Here is a 22,366-nt window from a genome sequence, read left to right as displayed (position 1 = left end):
GGTTGTAGTGGTAAAAACAAATCTAAACTTCTCTTCGTCTTTGAGCTAAGCAGGAGGAGATATGAACTGTGAAAACTCAGATGCATGTACATGCGGTATTTACTTTTTTTCCTTCAACCAATGAAAGTTTGTCTCAAAGTGAGCATGTTCAGTTAGGTGCCATCATGGCATATTTCTTTTTTTTGTGTGAAAAGTAAGGTACCTGGGCCATATAAATGCCTTGTTTCCACCAAGCCGTCTGGTTCTGTTCAGTTCGGTTCACATTAGAACACTTATTTTTCTGTTTCCATTAAAAAGTTATTGATGGTACCAACAGAACGGTTCCTTACCGTTGATATTGTTTGTCACACCTCTGTTGGGTCACCTAGCGCACTGATCTGGTATTAAAATGTGGCGCTGTAAACTTGCAGCCTGTTGATTGGTCAACAGAGAACCGTCATTCTTGCTCAGGCCTGAGCTGTGGCTAATTTTGAAGCCTATGTAACCACTGTTCACTGTAAAAAGTTTTTCATATATCAAGAAAAACTATATGAAAGAGTGATTTGCTAGCAGCTTATAGCAGACATAAAACTTTCACTGTCTACTGCCAGCAACTTTCTTAGGTGGAATGTTTCGCTGTAATGTTACTCAATGCATTAACTGACAACGTGACTCCATCAACACAACTTAAATGTCAATATGACAACTCTGACCATCCCATTTGTTTTTATTGTCACTCATGAATGACATACACTTTAGTGATGATATGTATATGAATTTCAGCTGGTGTACATTCTATTTCCTCACTTGGAGAAATAAACGTGATGGAGTGTCAGTCTGGTGCGCTCCAACATAACAAAACCCCTGCTCTTGCCTGACAAGAAGTCAATGCACAAACTCACTATTTTTAAATATCCCATCGAGAGACTCTCAAACTGAACAGAGCAGTGAGTAACAACAGCCCCGTCTAAGGGGCCGTACACATAATGCTTTTCTCTCTTGCTCATTTCTATTGTTTTCAGTGGAGATGCACGGCAGGCAAGCTCATGAGCCACGTCAACGCCATCGTGATGCGCACGCTCTCCCAAACGCTTTCCCAAACGCCTATTTTTCAGGGTGCATCAGCTGTGCCCTGAGATAAACAGAGTTCAACTTTTGATATGCTGCAGCGCCCATGCATGTCATGTGACAAGGAACAAGCAGTCACAGCCAGCAGAAATCTTTCCCTTTCTTCTGTAAGTATCAGTCTGTGATAAATATGGAGAAGAATAAAATCATTTCTACTGCAGAGATACTCTGAGATACTCTCTTTACATCTTCACCTGGAGGAAGATCAGCTCTGCACTCAGGATGTCTGGTAGGAGGGCTACGAAACAGTGCTGATTATGGTCACTTAGCAATCTCAGACGCAACCTGACTCCGCACTCATGATAGCTGGGACAAGAGTAGCATCCAACATCCGACCACGCATGTTCCAGGCGGTTAAAGATGCGGCATATGTTAGGCCCCCAAAAGTACTGTCTGCAGCGTGTGTTCACTCCTAAAAAGCTTTGATATTGGTGCACTGTCAAAAACAAATGGGAGCTGTGTTTCGACTTGTTGAATGCTAACAAAATATTTGTTCTCATCAATAACGAGGTGTTAAAATTTTAGAAAGTACAGTCATATTTGAAGATGGACAGAATTTTCTGATATTTAATATCTATGTCTGCATAGACCAGAGGCTAGTGGAAATGAAGCCTGTTAGCAACAATGCAGGACTTTTTAGTCTCTATTTAAGGCTCATTCATCCTCCTTTCTGTTGGTCTTTGCCAAGGGTGTCCATCAACTCCTTAAAAATAATTTTGCTCTTCAGCTTGCCAAATTGTTTTCTTTTAATATTTTTACAGCAACTTTCTAACTTTATCTGCTGTTTGGTGCTGGGCAGATAGCTACGCTCTTTCATACCTAAATGACAGAATAACTCGATTCCAGCTTTATTGCTTCACTGCAGCGGGCAGTGAAGATGCGATCAACAAAACTAGAACACAAATTAACAAAGAGCAGCTAAAAAGCTTCATAAGAGCTGAGAATTCGGTTTACTACTCTGTGATTTAAGCATTATGAGTCATGCCTTTAAAATGACATAGCCTTGTGATAAAGAATTAATGTAAAAAACATGACCCAATGCTGGGTTAACAATCAAGAAACTGTAATAATGACATTTACAGTAATATTATGATCATGAATCAAGTTTTTCTGGACATTTTTCCCTTGCTTAAAAAAAAACTATTTTCCAAATCAACTAATTTCCTACCATTTGCAGGATATTTCTTGCTAAGTTGCTCACCCTCCCATGTTTTCATAAAGGAAACAAACCAACTTGCTAAAGAACGCAAACCAATTTGGTTCGAAGGTTTCAATGCTTGTGAAATGCTTATAGCGCACCACAAGAAAAGTGATGTGGATCCATGTTTCAAAGGGTTAAAATCATGGTAAGTGTTTCTTACTGCATCCTGAACCTGTATGCACATGAAATCTTGCTTTTTTAAAATGCAGTGCGACTATTCTCCTAATATTGTGTCTTTCATGCTAGCGATACTTGGTCAGCCTCATAGACCAGCCACAGTGACTCTTTTTGGGAATTCTGCCTCCAGAACAAACCCTTCCTCCTCCTCTTGAATTGTTAAATGATTCTGCTAAACTCGGCTCAGATTGAATCTCCTGTCCATTCAGTTCACCTCAGAATCGAGATCAGTCAGCTTTTTTTTCGCCTCATCCTATGCCGGAGCCGTGCTGCGGATTTAGTTTGCCTCTGATCCAGCAGCAGCAGGCACGGCGGCCCTCGCTGTGTGACGGCTGCAGGAGGGGAGCTGGGCCAGCGGGGAAGGGGGATACCTCCCGTGTGCGCTCGGCAATTGTTGTCGTGGCGATGGTGGCCGTAGTGGTGGTTGCCAGGGAGATGGCGGTTGCTTGTCTGACCCGTCCCCCTCGTGCTGTCACTGGCATTATTGATGCACGCCGCTGCTTGGCATTGTGGGAGTGCGGGAGGGAGGGCGGAGAGGACAACGGTTAATGAGTTCAGGAGGAACGGGGACTCTCCCTGCTCTCTCTTTCCTTTCTCTGTTTCCTCATCACCTCTCTCCCTCTCTTGCTCCCCCCCCCCCTTCATTTCTCATGGGTGTCTGTCTTGTGCGAGTGTGCATTAAGAATGTGGGTCTCTCATGATCCATCATGGCAAAATGCACTTTCACTCTCCTTCACACACACACACACACACACACACACACACACACACACACACACAAATGCTCACACACCTAAACGGCATACAGACGGCGCACTCACAAAAACATGTTCTCCCACACCTTTGCTCGAGCAGCGTAACTGACTCATTCGCAACCACTCCTTTCCGCCCTCACTTATACACCACACACACACGCACGCACGCACACACACACACGAACACACACACACAGATGCTGCCCTGCTGTTATGCCTGAAGGTAGGAGAGCTAGCAAGATTAATAATGACCCCTGACTCCCCATAGACAGACCCAAATATACACAGTTTGGAGAGAGAGAGTAAGAGCGAAGGCAAAGAGAATGAAGGTAAGAACAAGGTGAGGCCAAATGGTGACTAAAAATACACACTTAAGACACAAAGGGAGAGAGAAAGTGTATACAGTTTAGAAAGTGATAGAGATGAGAAAAGAGAGAGTGGAAGAAGAAGTGGAAGGCCAAAAATGCAAAATTGAGTGAGCAGAGTTGATAAATGGGACAACACTAATTGGACTGCGGGCACTTGAAAACTGGGAACCATTTTTACAGACGGTCCCCGGAGTGGATAAATCTGAAAACACCAACCACAAATTTTTAGTGAAGATAAGGAAAACGTAAAGCAGTGATGTGAGACTGGTTGGGGTGTTAGTCGCAGGGGGTACTTCAGGGTTTCACTTCCATAAAGTTAGGGGACATGCAAGAGACAGACTGAAGAATGAAAATGGAAGTAGCAGAGGCCATGATAGCTGGACTTCAGTAGTATGGGCCAAGCTCCAAAAACACCCTAAAATACCCAAAATGTAACTCATATTTGATGTCTCCCAGCCCAAGCCAAGATCAGACTTTAGTGAGCTCCTCTAGAACCACACTCGTTTGGGCTTTAATGGTCTGTGCTTTTATAGCTGCATGCAGAACACAAAGAACTGAATACACAGTACAATTTCTAGGAATGTAAAGGTTCACGAAATACATGGTTCGATGTGATACGGAACAGTGGTCTCTTGGCTCACTACGTTTTCTGTACAGCAAAAAAGTAGAAATGCCAGAGAACTTCTCTTGATTGTTTCATTAGTTTTATTTTATGCTGTTTTAATTCATTTATTTATTAAAACTAACATAATAAAGTATGACCTTTTTCAACTATGATGGATGATGATGGATCTACACCTCAGTGACCTATGTCAGAAGAAGAAGCAGAAGAAGATGAGTTGACCACAGTTACAAATTCATTTGAGATTTATAAAAGGAAAATTGCAGACTTGCAGGCGCACGCATGGTTTCATAAATCTGAATATTTTTTGGGGCATGCCAATTTCGTTTTTTTCCCTATATACACTTTCAGTATGAATCTTATGCGTTGTTTTATAAATGAGACCCCTTGTCTGTTTGTTTTAGCAAGGAAGGGACCTCTGCAGAATATCTGGCTCTAAGTCAAAACCTCATGAACAATGAGCACTTAAAGATTTCCTACCCAGGAGAAGTTTGAGTTAGTTGCAATCTGCAATCCTCAGCTTTAGATGCCACTAAATCCTACACACTGCTTCCTTTAACACTGACATATTTCCCCAAATGTCAAACAATTAAAGTTATGAAGAGATTGTGGTCATGGTTAGATAAAACTGTTGACTGCTGGTTGGAACATACCTAAAGGTCCTTTTAGGTACTCTAACAAACAGACCATGCCTTAGTTTTCCTTGTGAAAACTGTGAATACAGGTGTTGTAATTCATCTGTTATTGTGTTGATTTTGCCAGACAACTTGCATAATGATTCTAAAATTTAATTGAAGTCTCCGCTAGCTGAAGACTCTAGTTTAGACACACATTGTTTAACACGTAACCAGTGTTTTGCACATAAGCCGAGTGTGAGCGCAGCCTAAAGAGAGTGACGGCAAGAGTATTTGCTTTGACAGTGTGTTACTACCTCTCACTTTCTTACGCTAAAGCGCTCTCAGAGATTTTTCAGCTGCCTCTCGTTCTCTCTCTGGGTCACACACACACACACACACACATACATAGAGGCTTGTGCATGTGTATATAGACACACAAAAACACACACAGATACCAGCGGCAATATGCAGACAAAAACACGTGTGCACGTGCACACACTCACACACTCACACACACACACAGTTACATGCATGCACAGAAGCACCGGCATGGATTAATGTGTTTGGCTCAACTATTTCATTTATTACTGTCGGAGGCCTTTTGTGATGAGGGCATTTTTCAGGTTGCTAACCATTATTCCCTCTAGGCCCCAGGCTCATCAAAGGACTGTGTGTGTATGTGTGTGTGTCAGTGTGTGCGTGTGTGTCAGTGTGAGATTTACCCAGCCTTATGGTTATGGTTATGGTCTAACCAAGTAGTCTTTTTTTTTCTTTTTTTATTCTTCAGGGGATTCACGTTGCCATTTCTGACTGTACTTAATGCTCCCTCCCCATTTGTCAACACAAGCCTAAGCAGCTCGAAGGCCTGTTTGTTTTGCCATGAAAGGGTTTTTTTTGCACCTCTATCATACCTTGAAATATTGCTGAGTGTGCTGTATCCATCAACATACCAAAAGTGTCTGAGCGAGGGGAGAGAGAGGGAGGGAAAGACGTGGATAGGGAGCGACCATGTCACTCGTCTCTGTCCTGATGTTCTTTCCCCCCAGTGTATTAAAAAGTGTTTACACAGTACTCGGATCAACTACAGCACAAATTACATGCACATAGAGATATAAACTCAAACCAGATGGCATTGCTTGTGCTCTGAATAATGGTTGGTGTTTGGTTCTGTTTTCATGGGCTTGACTCTGCCACTGCCTCAAGAGTAAATTAATTCATTGGTTTATTCTTGGTTTTCTTTGTTTGTAGAGGAACTGGCCAGTGGGCTAACTTGTGACAGTAATACAAGAATTAATTGAAATCATTCTGTGGGTAGTACATGTAAAAGGAAGGAAGTCAGCATCATCAGTAGCCTGCCTCTCACCTCATTGCACCAAATATACATTTGGCTCACAGGTACTAAAGTATGTGTTCAGTGTTGCATTGAACTGAATGTAACAGGTTGAACCAGCAACAGATGGCATTACGACTCAACTGAGGTCAGTCAAAGTTATGAACCATGATACCTTCATTTACTGCTGTACGTACTAAAATGCATGAACAAAGTACATAGTCAGTGAAGCACCAGACTAAGTAAAAACCAGTAAGTGGTTATTTGAAGTTCTACAGCATACTGACTTACACTAAATCAAGTTCACAGCAGTATGACAAAAATCCCTTCAAGGTCCGCTTGCTAGCTTTTTCTGAAGAAACCCCCCCCCCGTAAAACTGCTGGCTCTTGGAGCTGTTGCTCACACTACAGGCTATACTTTCGCATTTGTGTATTGCCCACTAATCACCAACAACCCTGTTGCTGTCACCACATACACAGTGAGTAAAGAGTTGATCAAGAGACACAACCACTCCTCTGTCTATCTCTTAAACTCGGACCGAAACCATAAAACAGTAAAACTAGGCAGTGCTGATCGACTAGAAATCAAGATTACATTATCACACTGCATATTTCTCATCTAAAATGTAGGTTTAGAAAAAAACATCATGGTTCGGCTTAACATTCATACCGGAAGCAAATATTGGGCTCTTAGGTGAAAGTTTGGGTATTGTTGGACCCATTCACCACCCCCAGTCACTATAGAGAGACTTTTCAGGTCCTTTGATCACATTGTTACCGGTAATGTTTCAAACTGACACCACCCAGTGGCGAATCATACTGTCGTGACAAATTCAGTCCGTTGGGTAGTAAACTGACGCTGCTCGCCAGCGTATCCTCCCGCTGTGACAGGTGCTGTTTGGCTGACCTGTGGCATATCATACTGCCAAGAAAGGTGCCGTCTGGTCGCAATATAAACTGCCACCATCCGTTGGGGTATTAGGCTGCCATGAAATGTGGCTTTTGACGTCAGTGTTTGACCCCGAAATTACTGATTATTGACAAGTTCAGAATGTGAACAGGCTGGAAATGCTCAAGTGAGATTTGATATTCTGGATTTGAAAAAAGACATGTAAAGACATGCAGGCTCGAGTGTACGAGCACAGGAGTAAAAGCTGAAAATGATAGCTGTTGTACTGCTGCTGTTGTATGCCTCCGATTAAATGTTTGTCATCTGTTTTCATTTAAGGGCTAAAGGCATTTCTCTAGATTGAGGATTTAAGCCTGTGAACCTATTTGTCAGCCCTAAAAATAAGTTCAAAATCAGAGTTTTTGAAAAGTTGACATCTTGGTAATAAAGGAGTCCTTATCAGTATATGGCTTTTGTAAGCAATAGAGTCTAACACGCATAAAAGCAAAAATGCATTAATTTAATGGATGAAAGGGGCAAGAGTGAAAGTGGTTTAGAGTCAAAGCTCAACCAAAAAGATATACAAACATTTACTGTTACGGGAAATCTGCCAACATTTGTAGAAATACAGAGTCAAAATTGACCAGAAATTTTAATCAACCTCTTAAACCTTCTTTGACACAGTGTCAACCGGCCCTGCACAGCGTGAGCGTCACAAACTGTGTATTCAGGGCTGCCATTCACAAACAGCCTTTACCAAGGCCGACACACAAAGATGCAGTTGGTATAAGGACCACAAAACCTGGAGCCCTGAGCAATGGACACGCGTAAGATGATCTAATGAGCCACGTTCATGTTTCTCTTACAAGTGTCATGAGAGTCTGCTGGGTCCAATGACTCCTTTGTATGGCTTCATAACAGCTGAGGAACATGAGGTCATTTTAGTGCATCATTTCCCCATATTCCAAGATGATGATGTCTGCATGTTAGACGAATTAAAGAGTGGTTTCATGAATGAAGTCAAACACCTTCTGTCAGTCCACTGCAGAAATCTTTGTCAACTCTCAAAAACTAGAGACTTTTTTTTTTATCTTGCACAATCACAACACACTGTTCAGGTGTTGTATAGAAGCACTGGAAGCAGGATAAAGAGGAAAAGTCATAAAAACTGAATATGTGTAAGTAAGGAGTAGAGTCATTTCAGTCTTTCTGATCTTAAATGTCGTGCACAGAATTTGAACCAAAAATATATTGGACAATTAAAAATAAAGATCTCTTGTCTTTCAGTATCTCTTTCAATCAAAAATATTTTACCTTACATTGGTACTAAACGTGTAATTCATTTTTTTTGTTTATTTCTGTCATATATCTAAATTGAGTTCCCGGCCTTTACCTCAGTTTAACAAGCCTTAAAGGCTTTTTTATCTTTACATGACCTTTAGGGTAAAACAAACTGCACATGTACATTAACATTAACATGTTTCATGTGGCAGTTGCTATTGTGTTGTGTTCACAGGAAGGAGTAGGTTTTGCTCAGAGGTAAGGTAAGATCAAAAGTACCAAGAACACAGGAAATGTGATGTCGGTGTCCACACCACAATTCAGCATTGTTGCCTTTTCTATTGCATGAGTGTAGCTCTTCCATTAGGGTTATTAAACCTAAAAATATCTAATGTATTTAATCATGCACATTTGTCAAACTCGACAATACAACTGGAATATATATAAAAATATGCAACACATTGGGTCAACGCTGTTCATGACTATTTCAGCTCTCACATCTGACTGATATGGCAGCAAATATTCACGCTCTGGCTCGTTATAAACTTTTTGTCTGGGCATGTGGACAATGCGCAGTATGTTGTGGATAAGGAGGCATATCACCAATGTAAGTGTAACCATTAAAATATTTTTCACATCTAAGTGGTTAGGCAGCAAATGCACAGATGGTTTGGATTAGGGTACGGAGGGCAATGGTAAGCTGTACAAAACAACACATCCAACAGTTGTTGTGTAATGTTATACTATAAATGGTTTTAAACGTATTAAATTTATTCTTAAAGACAAGGCGATATACCATAAATATAAAAGACCATTTTAAATGTTCTTCATCAAGTCAAATATGAGTCATGTGTTTGGGGGGTGGGGGTGGGGGGGGGGGTGTTATTTCCACACCTACAGCATCGATCAGGTACTTAAACCACAAACTTGTGTTGCTTTCATGTTCACTGACCGGACTGCAGGACCGCATAAGCTGTAAGTGTGATCACTTATGTTGTTTATTAACAACTGTGGCTGTTGTAACATGACTTGTCTTATTCAAATTGTTGAGATTTTGCAGTCTTGCTTGATATTTAAGATTTTTTAAGAAGTTACTAAAAAACGAAAGGTTTGTCTGAAATTCTTAACTGAATTCTGTTTTTTCTGTGTTGCTTTATGTTACACAGAATAACAGTGCCCTAAGAAATATGTATATAATATGTTAAGGGAAAGTGATTATTTAATCTTAAGGAGTGTAAAATCTTTGTGACCTTCTGCTCATTTCACTTACTTCTAATTTCTGGACGGCAAATACATCTTTTTTTTTGCATGAGATTTACCCCAAAATCCTGAAAAATTCGCTGTTTGGACTCCGAGTGTATAGTTGTACCTTCATATCACTTTTCTTTGTTAATTTTGGTGCAGTGCATTTGAAGCAACAATGGAGGGGAAGGCAGCAGGACATGCAATTTGGACTGCCTTTCTGGTGCTGTTTCCTGTGGCAGGTACAGGTCTGCATCATATTATTGCTGTCACTCTTGGAAAACTTTGAGGATTCACCACATGGTCCAGAGGGTGTTAAACAAGCCTGTACTTTATGTGTTTTATTTCAGCTCAACTCTCATCAGCCAGGTGTGTTACCTACGCACACAGAGAAACCTGTGGTTTAGAGGGCTCATCAGTACAGTTTCCCTGCTCTTATCCCAATAATAGTCAAGTCATCTCAATACCAGGGTGGTCCAAAAAACTGCACCCTAATGTGAAACCTAAACCCTTGATAGAGATGGCAGCTTACTCGTTCCGAATGAAGTTCCTTCAACGTGGAAACAATGACTGCACGATGACGCTTACAGACTTGAAAACAGATGACGCATCCATTTACTATTTTTTATACAAATCAAGAAACAATACAGGGGAACCTGTGACATGTCAAGGTTTCCCTGGTGTGAGACTCCACATTTTTGGGTCTCCTGTGAGCATCCTGGTGAAGGAGCTTGTTAGGGAACAGCATATGCCTGTTGCAGATTTGACAGTGACAGAGGGTCAGAGGATAATGCTGACTTGTGTCCCCAACTGTGCTGCAAATCTGAACTCCAAACCAGGCTACATTTGGTACAAGAACAGGAACAGACTGTTATTAAATGTCAGCAGAACAAACTCATGCTTCCTGTTGTTGGACCCAATCAGTGATGAGGATACAGGCAGTTATGTCTGCGCCATGATTGGCTACGAAGACCGGCCCTCGTCTGCTGTCGACCTCATAGTCAAGAGAAGACCCAGAAATATTGTGGTGTCTGAAGCTCCTGACGGTGGATCACAGGAGGACAGTGTGACAAACAAAGACAAAAGCATGTTTACATTCTCTATGCTTATTGTAGCCAGTGTTTGCATTGGGTGGGTAATTGTAGTAATGGTGGTTATACCCATCATCAGAGTAAAGAGGAAGAAAAAGATGGAAAGGAAAAGATTTGCTGCTTCAGTCCCCACACCTCAAAACCACAACAGTGATTTATACATAGCTCTAGATATAAAATCCATGTCTGCTGAATATGACACACTGGACACAGTGAGACACTGCGCTGATGCCGAGGCTATTTATGAGAACTACCATCAGCCTGGAAACTCCCTGAGATGAGAGGGGTTTCACAGTAGCCCAACACCAGTTTTGCATATTATAGCTACATTGTACATATATTTTATGTTGTGGCACTGTTTAAAGTATGTTTACCATATTTTTATTGCATTTTTTTCTATTTTATATTTAAGTTCTTGAGTGTTGCAGGATGTTGCCTTTATTTTAATTATTATTCCTCTTTTATATATGTTTATTGTATTTTTAATCTTTGCACCAACTGCCAAAAAGCAGATTCCTTGAACCTGCTTGGCAATAAATCATTTTCCGATTCTGATTATAGCCAATGTATACAAAGTACTTTCAAAGATTGGACCAGACTCAGAAAACTGTAGGATTGACAGGAGCCAAGAAGACCACGGAGAACAGAGACACAGGACTCAAATATAGATAGTGTTTGCATGTACTGAATGCTTAGAAAAGGTGATAAACAGGTGGAATTCTCTAGATAAGTTCAACAGGTATGTTCAAATTGCAAAGTAAATGTGTTTACAGATTTGCTTAGAAAATAACAAACTAATAAACTGTGTGAACACAAAATAAGTAAATAAATATATACATTTAAAAAAAAAACGTGGGAATATGGCTCAGTGTCTCTACACAATACAGTGTGGGACTGATACGAATAAAGGTATGTGTGTTCTCTTTCCACAGAGCTCTGTGTGTGTGTGTGTGTGTGTGTGTGTGTGCGTGTGTGTGTACAGTTCAATCTTACCGCGCTGGACGTAGGTGTTCAGCTCGCGGCCTCCTCACTGTGGTAGCAGGTTCTGGGCTCTCCTGGGCTGGGCTCGCCATCCAGTACTGGAAAATGGTTCTCGCTGAAATTGTCTCCATGTATCTGAAGTCTCCTCCAACGGCTCTGAGATTTCCTGTGAAGTCCCGACACGTCTTAGATGGACTCAACAAAAAAACGGACCTGTAAATGAGGACAGACTGTTACTAGCTAATTCTACAAGCTAGAGAGTACAGCTGATACAATCAACTCAATTCTCCATTCACATTTCTGTAGTTCACTCCTTTTCAAAAATCTTCATTTCATTCACAGCAGCCAAATGTGGTCAAGTGCAAACAAGCGTTTATCATTAACCCTTTAACACCTGGATTGACATCAGTTTTCTTCACTAGTATTCAACTTCAGAAACCTGAGAAAATTAGGTTGATTTCTTTCCACAACATAATGAGCAACTTTGTGAGAAATGTCCCATAAAATGGGGCACCCAGTAACTCTGTGGACAGAGAGGGGGCCAGATGTATAAAGGCAATGTCCTCACTGCAACGGCCGTGGGTTCGCTTCCAGCTTGAGGCCCTTTGCTGCACGTCATCCACTTTCTCTCCCCCTTTCACACCAGCAGTCTGTCCTGTCAAATAAAGGTAAAAATAAGAAAGAAATGTCCTGAAAACTGCAAAAAATAATAACAATTAAGGTGACAAGGAAATCATTTGAAAATTAGCTGGGTTGAGTATTTGTTATTATCAAAATATCAAAAAACCTGGGAAAAATGGGATGGGCCTGTTAAGTAGGAACAAGGACACAAACGCAAGTATGTATGCACGCACGCACGCACGCACGCACGCACGCGCGCGCGCACACACACACACACACACACACACACACACCACACACACACACACACACACACACCTTTGCAAAGGATTAGTATCTGCCATCACGCCGAGGGTGTATCTCGGTGCTACAACACATACTTTTGTTTTACCAACATGTCTTTGCTGTCTAATGCTCTCTGTTTCCGTGTGTGTGTGTGTGCATCTCTATACCTGCCATCAGCTGTTGTGTGTGTGTGTGTGTGTGTGTGTGTGTGTGTGTGTGTGTGCGTCTCTATACCTGCCATCAGCTGTTGTGTGTGTGTGTGTGTGTGTGTATGTGTGTGCGTACTCACTAGCTCCAGCTAATGACATAAGTAAGCAGACATGTTCAACAACGAATTGGTGCATGTAAACATTGTACGCTGCAGCAGCCCCATCCCTCCCTCCTTCTGTTCCTCCATGCTTTTATCTCTCCTCTTATCTCCTGCCCTCTAAAAATCTGCTCATCCATCGCTCCCTGCCTCTTCTGTCTCTACTCGCCTCTATCTGTTTATCTGCCTCTCCTCCTCGGGCATTCAAATCCTTCCCTGCTGCACCTTTTCCTCTTCTCTTTCTTTAATACAGTTTTCCCATCTCTTTTTCCTTCTTCTCTTCTAAAACACCTCCACTGGCATTATTTATTTCTCCCCACAACTCCATCTGTCTGACGGTCTGCCTGCCTTTTCAGCCATTCATCCACCATCACTCTGTTGCTGATGTGGTGTGATGGAGGAAGTAAATAAACAGAGCCAAAGCCAGGAATCCTAAAAGATCTTGTCTTTGCATGGATGATGGTAATTTATCACTACCTTGTCTCTCCCTCCCTGCTTCTTCTGCGTATAGGAGGGAGATTTATCTCTAATTGTAATAGTGAGTCAGGTGATGGAGGGAGGGAGGGGGCGAGGGTGAGCAGCAGAGAGGGAATTATTAAATGTCACCAGTAGTTTGATGCCACCTGGGGCCCGAGATGCCATCTTTGTTTTGGGCTTACAGTTTGCTGCTGGTCCCATGGATGTGTTTGGCAGTTTTTTTCATCTATCTTTTTTATTTTATAATTTTTTTAAATAGATTTTATTTCTGAACATTTCAATAATAAAAACAGAGACATAAGACATACAGGACAGAAAGCAAAACAACATTGATTTCAATTCTTTAACAAAAAAGTAATGATAATAATAAATATGATTAACTATGGAATTTAATACAACCCCTATGGCCCTTGCGTGTTATTCTGCGCTCAGATTATGCGCCGTTTAACTAGCAACATGGTGCTAGATCGCTTAAATGGGGCCCTGAAATATAGACAAAATTTAAAACATCTCTGTCTTTTAGTTGTCAGAATTAACTGCACTGTGGAGCATAATAATAATAATAATAATAATAATAATAATAATAGAAAGAAGAAGAAGGCAGTTAAAAGGGAAAATACAACTTTTGTGTATGCCAGTTTGCACTATGATTGTCCACAGGAATATTGAGGCTGAAGCACAGTGAACAGTCCAATGCAAAGAAGCAGTTAAATATGGCTTGTTACCCACTTGACCTTTTACCCCGTTGAAATGTTCAATAAAGGCTCCCCAGATTTTAGAAAACTTCATGAGGGAGTTTGACAGAGTATAGCGGATTTCTTCAAAACGTGGACAAGAAAGCATGTCATTTAGCCATTTTCTAAAGCAAGGAGAGGAAGATGATTTCCATTCTCACAGAATAACCCCTTTTTTTGCTATGAGTATATCAAACATAAGAGCTTGCTGTAATGCAGGGGAAAGAGTCAAAGAATAATTAGAATAACTCAGTATCACAGTGAGAATCAGTCAATCAACTGTTTGCTATATGTGTTACTATACGAGGTGTTTACATTTCAACGGTACCTCCTGACAACAGCTTTCCTACAAAAAGGAGGAGATGGAGGAGATGTGTCTGAAAAGGTTTTCAGGTGTAAAGCAAAAGACGGGATGAATAATTGCAAACAATAGGTGGTGAAAAATAGAGGAAATGTTCTCCAGAGGTGCACCTCATTGTAGAAATCCCCCTCCTGCTCTCTTTACCCAGCCCTCCACCTCCACCTCCCCTCTCCCCCCTTTTCCTCCCCCCACCCCATTACCAATTAGCTCTAAGGCCATAATGGATGTTGTTTGCCGTGTTTCCCTGTCAGCGGATTGAATTAGCGCCTCTGTGTGTGCGAACGTGTGTGTATGTGAGCGTGAGTGATCATCTTATCGGCTCTTAGTACAGTAATGAAACACAGTTATAAATGGCTGCAATCCTGTTAACAAAACAGCACCTGAGTGTAGCCTGCTAGATAAATCAGAACTGGGTCCGTCGCCACACCGACCCGGCGGCTGTTGCTAAGGCGTGGAATCACCAGGAGACAATTGAATCATTTGCTCACTGTCTGATAAAGCGTCTGTCTTTAACAACCGGATCACTGCTATAAAAAATAACACCATTTGTTATCACTGTGTTTTCTCCCTTCACAGGGTTCAGGAGAAGTCTGGTTGAATTTCTGGTTTTGGAATCAAACTGATATTACAGGAGTGGGGGGAATGGCAGCATATTTCTTTGTTTTGAAACATTTGGTGGTTTAAACAGCCCCTGCTTTGCTTCTGGTCTTTCTTCATCGCACTATGGTGATAGGGGTTGTCATGCATGCGCTCGCTATCACACACACATGCACACATTCCTCTGTCTTTGTGCTGCGGGACTATTAAGACAGTGTCTAATGCTGCGACATACTCCAGTGCTCACACACTTAATTGTGTTAATGTTTGAGTTCACATAATCTTTCAGGGCTGTCATTCTCTCAGATTATTCAGCCCTGTTTTCAATTACTGAACGCCTTGGCACTGTAGGCCCTGAATGCATGATATACCTGTCCCTGTGCGCGTTTTCACGCCGTTGTTTGTCCGTGTGAACCAAACCAGCAAAACAAAGACTGTGGATGAGTTAGGTTTAATTATTTCTACGATGCCTTTACTGATTTTGCTACAAGGCTGTGTGTGTGTGTGTGTGTGTGTGTGTGTGTGTGTGTGTGTGTGTGTGTTTGTCAGTGGTGTAAAGTAACAAAGTGCTCAAGTATTTTTGGGGGAGTATCTGTACTTTACTTGAGTTATTATATTTTGGTCAGCTTTCACTTTTACTCCACTACATTTGCTAAACAAAATGTATACTTTTACTTCACTACATTTCCCTCGAGCATCTTAGTTACTTACTACAAAATAGGGAAGGCAGCAGTGGTGTGGCCAGACTTTTTTAGCGGGGTGACCCGAGTGGGGCATCGACGTATGCAGGGGTGGCATGAAGTACGAGCACCACTGTGAGCACACGCGTCGGCATAGCTTTAATTTACCATTTTTGTCTTTATGACTTACATTGCATTGTTTTATATTCCTGTTTATGGTTTAGTTTAAAGATAAATAAACCTACCAATCACAACACAACAGAGTGACATCACAGAAATGTAAAATAAAGCTTCCATACTTTAGTAAAGAAGTTGTTTCTCTAAATGTAAATAGTACAATAGTGAGTATAAAGTGCCAAAAAAATCAAAAAACAACAACAGCCTCTGTAAATAAACTTTTTAACAGTTGCATCGATTTATTTGTATTAGGGCTGGAGACGGCGTCGGCGTCATTGATAGCGTCGATAATCGTCGACGCAAGAACTGCACGTCGATGCGTCGTCACTCAGAATCAAAAAATGGCGGCGGCCGCGGCATCGAGTAGCAGCCACTTTTTGATTCTGAGTGATGACGCATCGACGTGCAGTTCTTGTGTCGACGTATTTTTTGCGTCGACGTCATCGATGACGTTGACGCGTCGTCCCAGCCCTAATTTGTATGTGAAAATTAGTCAGGCTAGACACTACTCTGGCACATCACTGACTTTCAGGTTTAAGACTGAATTTGGCCAGTGCCACCTGGACCAAATTCTCTCCCTAGACACACCCCTTACAGGAAGTGAGGAAAAGATGAGGGGACGGACAGACAAATGACAGAATACGAGGTAGGGAAAAACTGGACTCTGTTCTTTAAAATCTTTAAGTTATAAAAAAAAAAAAAACAGCTTTTCTTAATGTGTAGTCTACACTCCATTAAAGTTTTTAAGGTTGAGTATGTTACGAAGACATAAAGTTCATAATTCTCAAAATTCTGGCCACTTGCTTTTCTCTTCACAGAACTCACTTTTACTTTCAATACTTAGTTACATTTAAATGCATACCATTACTTTTGATACTTAAGTATAGTAAATAGTAGATACTTTAACGTGAGTAATATTCTTCTCCTTTTAAGTAATTTTCTGGCAAGATATCTGTACTTTTACTCAAGTATGGCTTTCAGATACTCCATCCACCACTGGTGTTTGTACATCTGTGTATTTGAGCCTGCACATACATGATGTGAGTGTGTCTCCATGTATTTATACAAGCAGCTCAGGCTTTCAACGGCCAGTCAGTTGAAAAATTGAGCAGCTCCTCCTCAAACTCATTTTGAAACCTGTCTGCAATAGTTTTGGCTACACTCACCGATACACCACATCATCAGTTATTGTGAATACGAGAGGAGTGAACTCTGTTAGCATTTCGACACACGCACACCCACACACACTAGGCAACGGAGCATGAGTCAACGATACAGGAGTAAGAAAAATAAAAGCCACATAGCACAGTCATTGCGTGCTGAACGGAGCCCATTCAAGCAGATCAGCGGTGTGTGAGACAGAGTGTGTGCAAATTGTGTTTGTGTGTGTGTGTTTGTGTTTGAGTGCACTCGTGTCAGTCATCCATCAGTCTCGTTACTGCCTGTCAACTGCAGGAATTTCCTCACCACGGTTTACTTACTGTCACACAAAGTTGCGTGTGTAACTATGAACAGTAAGGATTAAGCTGGGTTATTTATCGTATCCTGTGAAAGCTGCGTATGCCGACTCACAGATAGCCGTAATTATCCAGGTTCATTGTGTTCTTTAATTTCTAAATTCTGTTTTAAAAAACAGTAAAGACAGCATAGCAGTGATTTACTGTGCCCAGACTGACTGAAAGTATACAATAGGTGTAAAGTAGCATGAAGAGAAAATACTCACATAAAATACTTCAAATTCAAACCTAAGTATAGCACGAGTAAATTTACTTAGTTACATTCCATCCAAACAATGAAAAGTGTGCTTAGGCAGCAAAGAGGAACAAACATAGCTTCTATTGTTCAAACTTTTGGTGAATTTGAATTACATAGAAATGACCTTAAAAACGGTCTTTTTAGAAGAATATGGTTGCTGTATTTCCTCACTTTACAAGATGTAAAGGATAGAACAAACAAGCCGTTTGAATTGAAAGTTTGAGATAATTAGGGCTGTAAGTTATGCGCTGGATGTGTGTGAATCTGTGTTGCAACAAGATGGGCATTGTCAACCGGCTATGATGCTCTTTATTTGCTCTTTATAAGGGGACTTTAAATGATTCAGCTCCTGGGATGGGACGCAGTTATAGAGGAAACTGGTCGTTTTCATGAGCAATTACAGAGGCCTTGGTTAGACCACTGACTGTATGAATAATAATAGTCGCTACCACGATGTAATGTATTGTGGGCTGCTGTTTTGAAGCCTCATGTTTGATATTTTGGTTATTTGGAGCCAGTATTGACCATATTTGGGTGAGAGGTTGGAAGCTGTGGATGAGCAATAGCTGGATCCGACTCACAAACTGTAGCGACACCTGTCTTGCAGACAACCTGTCAGTGAAGTGGCCCTTCCCTTAAATATGCATAACTTTTAGCCTAATCCTAACCCTAACCCTAACCCTAACCGTAACCCCGTTCCTCGTTGAAAGTTCAAATAAATACCAAAACCATTTTTTGTACCAGGCTATAAACATGTTTATCTTTGCTGTATAGCTGTCTATAGGGATTTATTCAGTTTTGAAATCAGCCTCCAGTTGCCATTTGATGAACTGCAATTTTTTGTCATTTCCGCGTTGGCTGACTTTTTCAGTCTCGGAGGTTGCAGTTTGGGTTAAACAGATGGTGTAGATATCTGGTGGCATTTGTCCCCAAGTTGTGGAAGACTTCACGAAACAAAATTTAAGACATTTACAGCAGATGAGGCAAGTTTACTGCAAGCATACGTTATTACGCACATGTCCACCGTCTTTATGTGATTACACTGAGTGCCAGAGGGGGGAGACAAAAAGTTCTGTACTCCAGCTTTAACTTGTTGCCCTTTCAGTCACAAATATGTAACAGAGAAATGTATAAGATGTGAAACTTATGGAGCTTCATGACAAACTTTACAAGTCTGCCTGTATATAGATAGTATACGGAAGATGAAACTTCACAGTTAAAGTCTGGGGCTACAACGAACATACATACTGATAAAGTAAGATCATCATCATGAAGAGTTGTGGTCTCATTTGTCTTAAAGTTTCACAGGAAACTGTGTGAAAGGTAATGAGCGTGACTTAACTAATCTGAATTTACCTGCAGATGACCTGTTGCTGGAGGGGGTGAAGAAAGTGACGCCCACATTTCTGTTGACTGTTCTTTGGAAATCAAGGTGTGAAGAGCGCTGACATGCCTTTCATCATGTGGCGACATCTCCCTTCACAAACACACGTAAATAGAAATGTCAGCTGTGTTTTGCATACTGTGTAGATTAGATGATTTATAACTTACTTTACCATCTGCATAACTGACGAGAAACTCCTCTTTCCTGTGTCTGGCTGTTTTTATCAAGCACAACAGGGCACTAATATGTGCGCCTAAAATTCTACCGCTGTCTCTGATGAGTACAAAGGAGGGGAAAGAAGCCTCGTCACAGGGAGAGAAGAAAGGTGATCACACCGCTCTGACAGTTTTATGATGCTCTGGCTTTGTATGTGGCTGCTGGGCCAACGGCTCTGAAAGCCTTTGCAGTAATTTGTGAGGTGCACCCGTCATTTTATCACTGCTCAAATTAAATGCTTATTAGCTACCTTAAAGAGGCATTTCATGTAAAAATACACTCATCTTATTTAACCAAACACATTCTACTTTCTGTGGTGACTTCTCTGTAATTAAAAAAGACAAGTATATATATGTTGATTTCATCATGAGAAAGCATGTCTTTTTATGTTAGTTCACATCACCTCACACATACATTTATGAACAAATTAAAAACACTGTCCCTGCAATTGTATTTTGCAGCTGAAACTTGTCACTTAAAATTGGTGGCTTGGTTTATGATCTTGTGGATTTTCGTGTTTTTCCTGTCCAGTCACATAAAATTATAAATACGATCCAATTGATCGCTGTGAACATTAAAAATTAGCTTAGCTGTAGTTCAAGTCCATTACTACCCGGGTGAAAGTCTGGAGTTCGTTGGACCCATCCACTGCCCCTGCCACCTGCTCTAGAGGGACTCTCCAGCTCCAAGCAACGCTGCAAACTGATGGCTCCTGACTGCGTATCATAACGCAGCGAAAGGTGGCTTTTGATGCCAAAATCACTGACCGAGTTCAGAATGAGAACGGGCTGGCTGCAGCGGTCACTCTCTCCAACTACTAGACCAATTCCTAACAACTGTTGTCTCCATCAGTTACTTAGACACAAAAACCTGTCAAAATCATGTCCAGGTTGAAAAAAGTGTCCATTTAAAACAGATTTAATTATATGCCAGATCCACTTCTTACTTAAGTTTTAACACAAGCAGGTTTGCTGGTTATACGGTGATAGCATATGAATGAGCTAAGCTAGGCTAATCTCACCATTTAAATCAAAGACGGGCCTCCCTGAGGAATGAGGAAAAGGAGGCAAATTTATTTTATATACTGTTCTCGCATGGCAAAGAGTAGACCTCAATTCACAAGAATACATTGTCATTTTTAACAAAATGCAAATTAAGTTTCACAGTTGGTTAGAAATCCAATTTTCCAGAAAAGGATTTTGAAAGTGTAAAGGCTCGCTGTCTTTTTTCTTTTTTTTTTCACCTTTCTGTTTCTGCCTTTTGACAAACAGGTCTAAATAGCTGTGTTGGGGCTGACCCTTTGTAAACAGGCTGTGGGTCCGGTCAAGGCTGCAGGAGCTCCGTTAGAAGAAGGACAGGCCGGGGAGACAACTGAGGTTGTTTGCCATCAGGTGTGTGTGAAGATATCTCCAAACATTTGGACCCTGGAGATAACAACATGCCAGAGAGGGGGAGGCAGGGAGACAGACGGGGATGAGTGTATTTCCCTGGGACCACCTAAGCCGCCTAATCAAGATATGACTCCACAGCATGTGTGTGTGCGTGTGTGTGTGTGTGTAAGTGAGCGAGAGATAGAGAGAGACAGACAGAGACAGACAGAGAGAGAGCGTTTCTGTGTGTCTGTATGCGCCCAAGATAAAAGGTGGTGAATCAGAGGTTTCCCTCATTCTGATCCCCTATAGCAGGTGAAGCTAGGTGCGTGTGTGTCAGACAACTGGGAGGCTGCTCCCACAACCCCCATCACATCACCTAGACCATGGAGACCAGACCTGCACATGAGTAATGAGCAGTGTGCTGTTGTGTCTATGTCACTCAGTTTGTGTGTGTATGTGTGTGTGTGTGTGTGTGTGTGTCTATGGGGGCGAGTGATAAACGTTAGCGCTGTGATGTCGCATTAATTGCGTGCAGAGTCTTTGGTTCCCTCTCGCACAGTTAATGAAGACACGACACGTCGCTCATCCCTCTCTGACGCTCTGCTTTGAGTGCCACTGTGGCCTCCGCTGCATTTGAGCACTGTAATTTGGCTTTTAAATGAAATAAATGAGTTATCCGGGAGATCCCAAGGATTACGATTATCATTATTTTTCCCTTAGTGACAAACGCCACGCTGTGATTGGTTAATGACTTTCTTCTGAGTGGCAGCCGTCCTATGGGGTCGTCCGGAGCGAGGAAAATGGAGAGGGAGTGGAAGGCGGCAATCTGTACGACTAATGAGGAGCAATTATATCACTGACTTTCTGTTGACGTGACCCCACCGAAACCCTCTACACACATATACACACACACATTTATTGGGAGCCCTTCAGAGACCCAATTTTAGGTGGCTGAATATGTGGATGTTAGCTGAACTGATGGCTAACTCATGACAAAAACAATTATTTATGGGTGATATATTTTTAACCTATATTCCTCTTTTTAGCAGTTTAGTTAGTGGTCATTTTTTCCGTAATAACACATTCATTTAAAGGAGAACTTACGTCTGTTTGCAGATCTTTGACAGGATTACTGCATACATGATTAGTTAGTTTTATTTTAATTGTCTAGAGACGTGCAATGCTAAATCTGTCTCTACTACAACATGTTTACATGCTTTACTGGTCAAAAAATGCTTTATTTTCCTCATCCTGTGTGTGCCCCCCTCCCTCGAAAAAAACATCTGATTGGTCAGCGTTTCCAAGTCTACCACATGCACTCTCAGTGTCTCTGGTCGGAGCGTTATTATATGCCAGCGGACAGACGGACGGCACCAGCCTCTCATTGGATGAGAGGTGAAATGTCTTCAAGAAACTCGAGCAAGTCCAGCTGCCTAGGATAGAGCACTTAGAAGTAGTAAACAGGGTATTCAGAATGCTCTGAAGCCTGAGGTTTTAGCTCACAAAACATCTTTTAACAAAATATACGGTTACACACCCACAGGCAAACCTCCTCACTTATTTATCGCAATGCATTATTGGTCCAGCTTTTGTCTCTTTACTGCTCCGTGCACATATTCCACAAAACTGGACAGTGAAAAAAACTCAAAATAACACTTCTGGACACAATCCATCCATAGAGATCCTTTTCTCGTGTTGAACACTGGGGACATACCCTTTATCTATGCGGAAATACGGA

At 41.4% G+C, this 22,366-nt stretch overlaps 1 protein-coding gene and 1 long non-coding RNA gene across 2 annotated transcripts in view; one reads left to right on the top strand and one right to left on the bottom strand.

Moving 5' to 3' along the window:
• Window positions 1–9,746: 9,746 nt before the first annotated feature.
• LOC148186350 (uncharacterized) lies at window positions 9,747–11,518 on the top strand. The gene is made up of 2 exons (XM_088070214.1): window positions 9,747–9,831; window positions 9,940–11,518. The coding sequence occupies exons 1-2, from the start codon at window positions 9,768–9,770 to the stop codon at window positions 10,959–10,961; spliced, it is 1,086 nt and encodes a 361-aa protein (XP_087926340.1). The 5' UTR covers window positions 9,747–9,767; the 3' UTR covers window positions 10,962–11,518.
• Window positions 11,519–11,680: 162 nt separating this feature from the next.
• The window catches only part of LOC148186349 (uncharacterized), a 30,818-nt gene continuing 20,132 nt past the window's right edge, over window positions 11,681–22,366 (bottom strand). The window contains exons 3-4 of the long non-coding RNA XR_015774918.1: window positions 12,230–12,316; window positions 11,681–11,874 (exon numbers count right to left, since the gene is read on the bottom strand). This is a non-coding gene — a long non-coding RNA (uncharacterized LOC148186349). The remainder of the gene's footprint in view (window positions 11,875–12,229; window positions 12,317–22,366) is intronic.

This window comes from Plectropomus leopardus, chromosome 19, assembly GCF_026936395.1.
Source record: "Plectropomus leopardus strain MGB_pleo_1.0 chromosome 19, ASM2693639v1, whole genome shotgun sequence".
Classification (NCBI taxonomy): domain Eukaryota; kingdom Metazoa; phylum Chordata; class Actinopteri; order Perciformes; family Serranidae; genus Plectropomus; species Plectropomus leopardus.
Note: the sequence above shows the minus strand (reverse complement) of the source record. Positions and strands in the feature narration are given on the sequence as shown.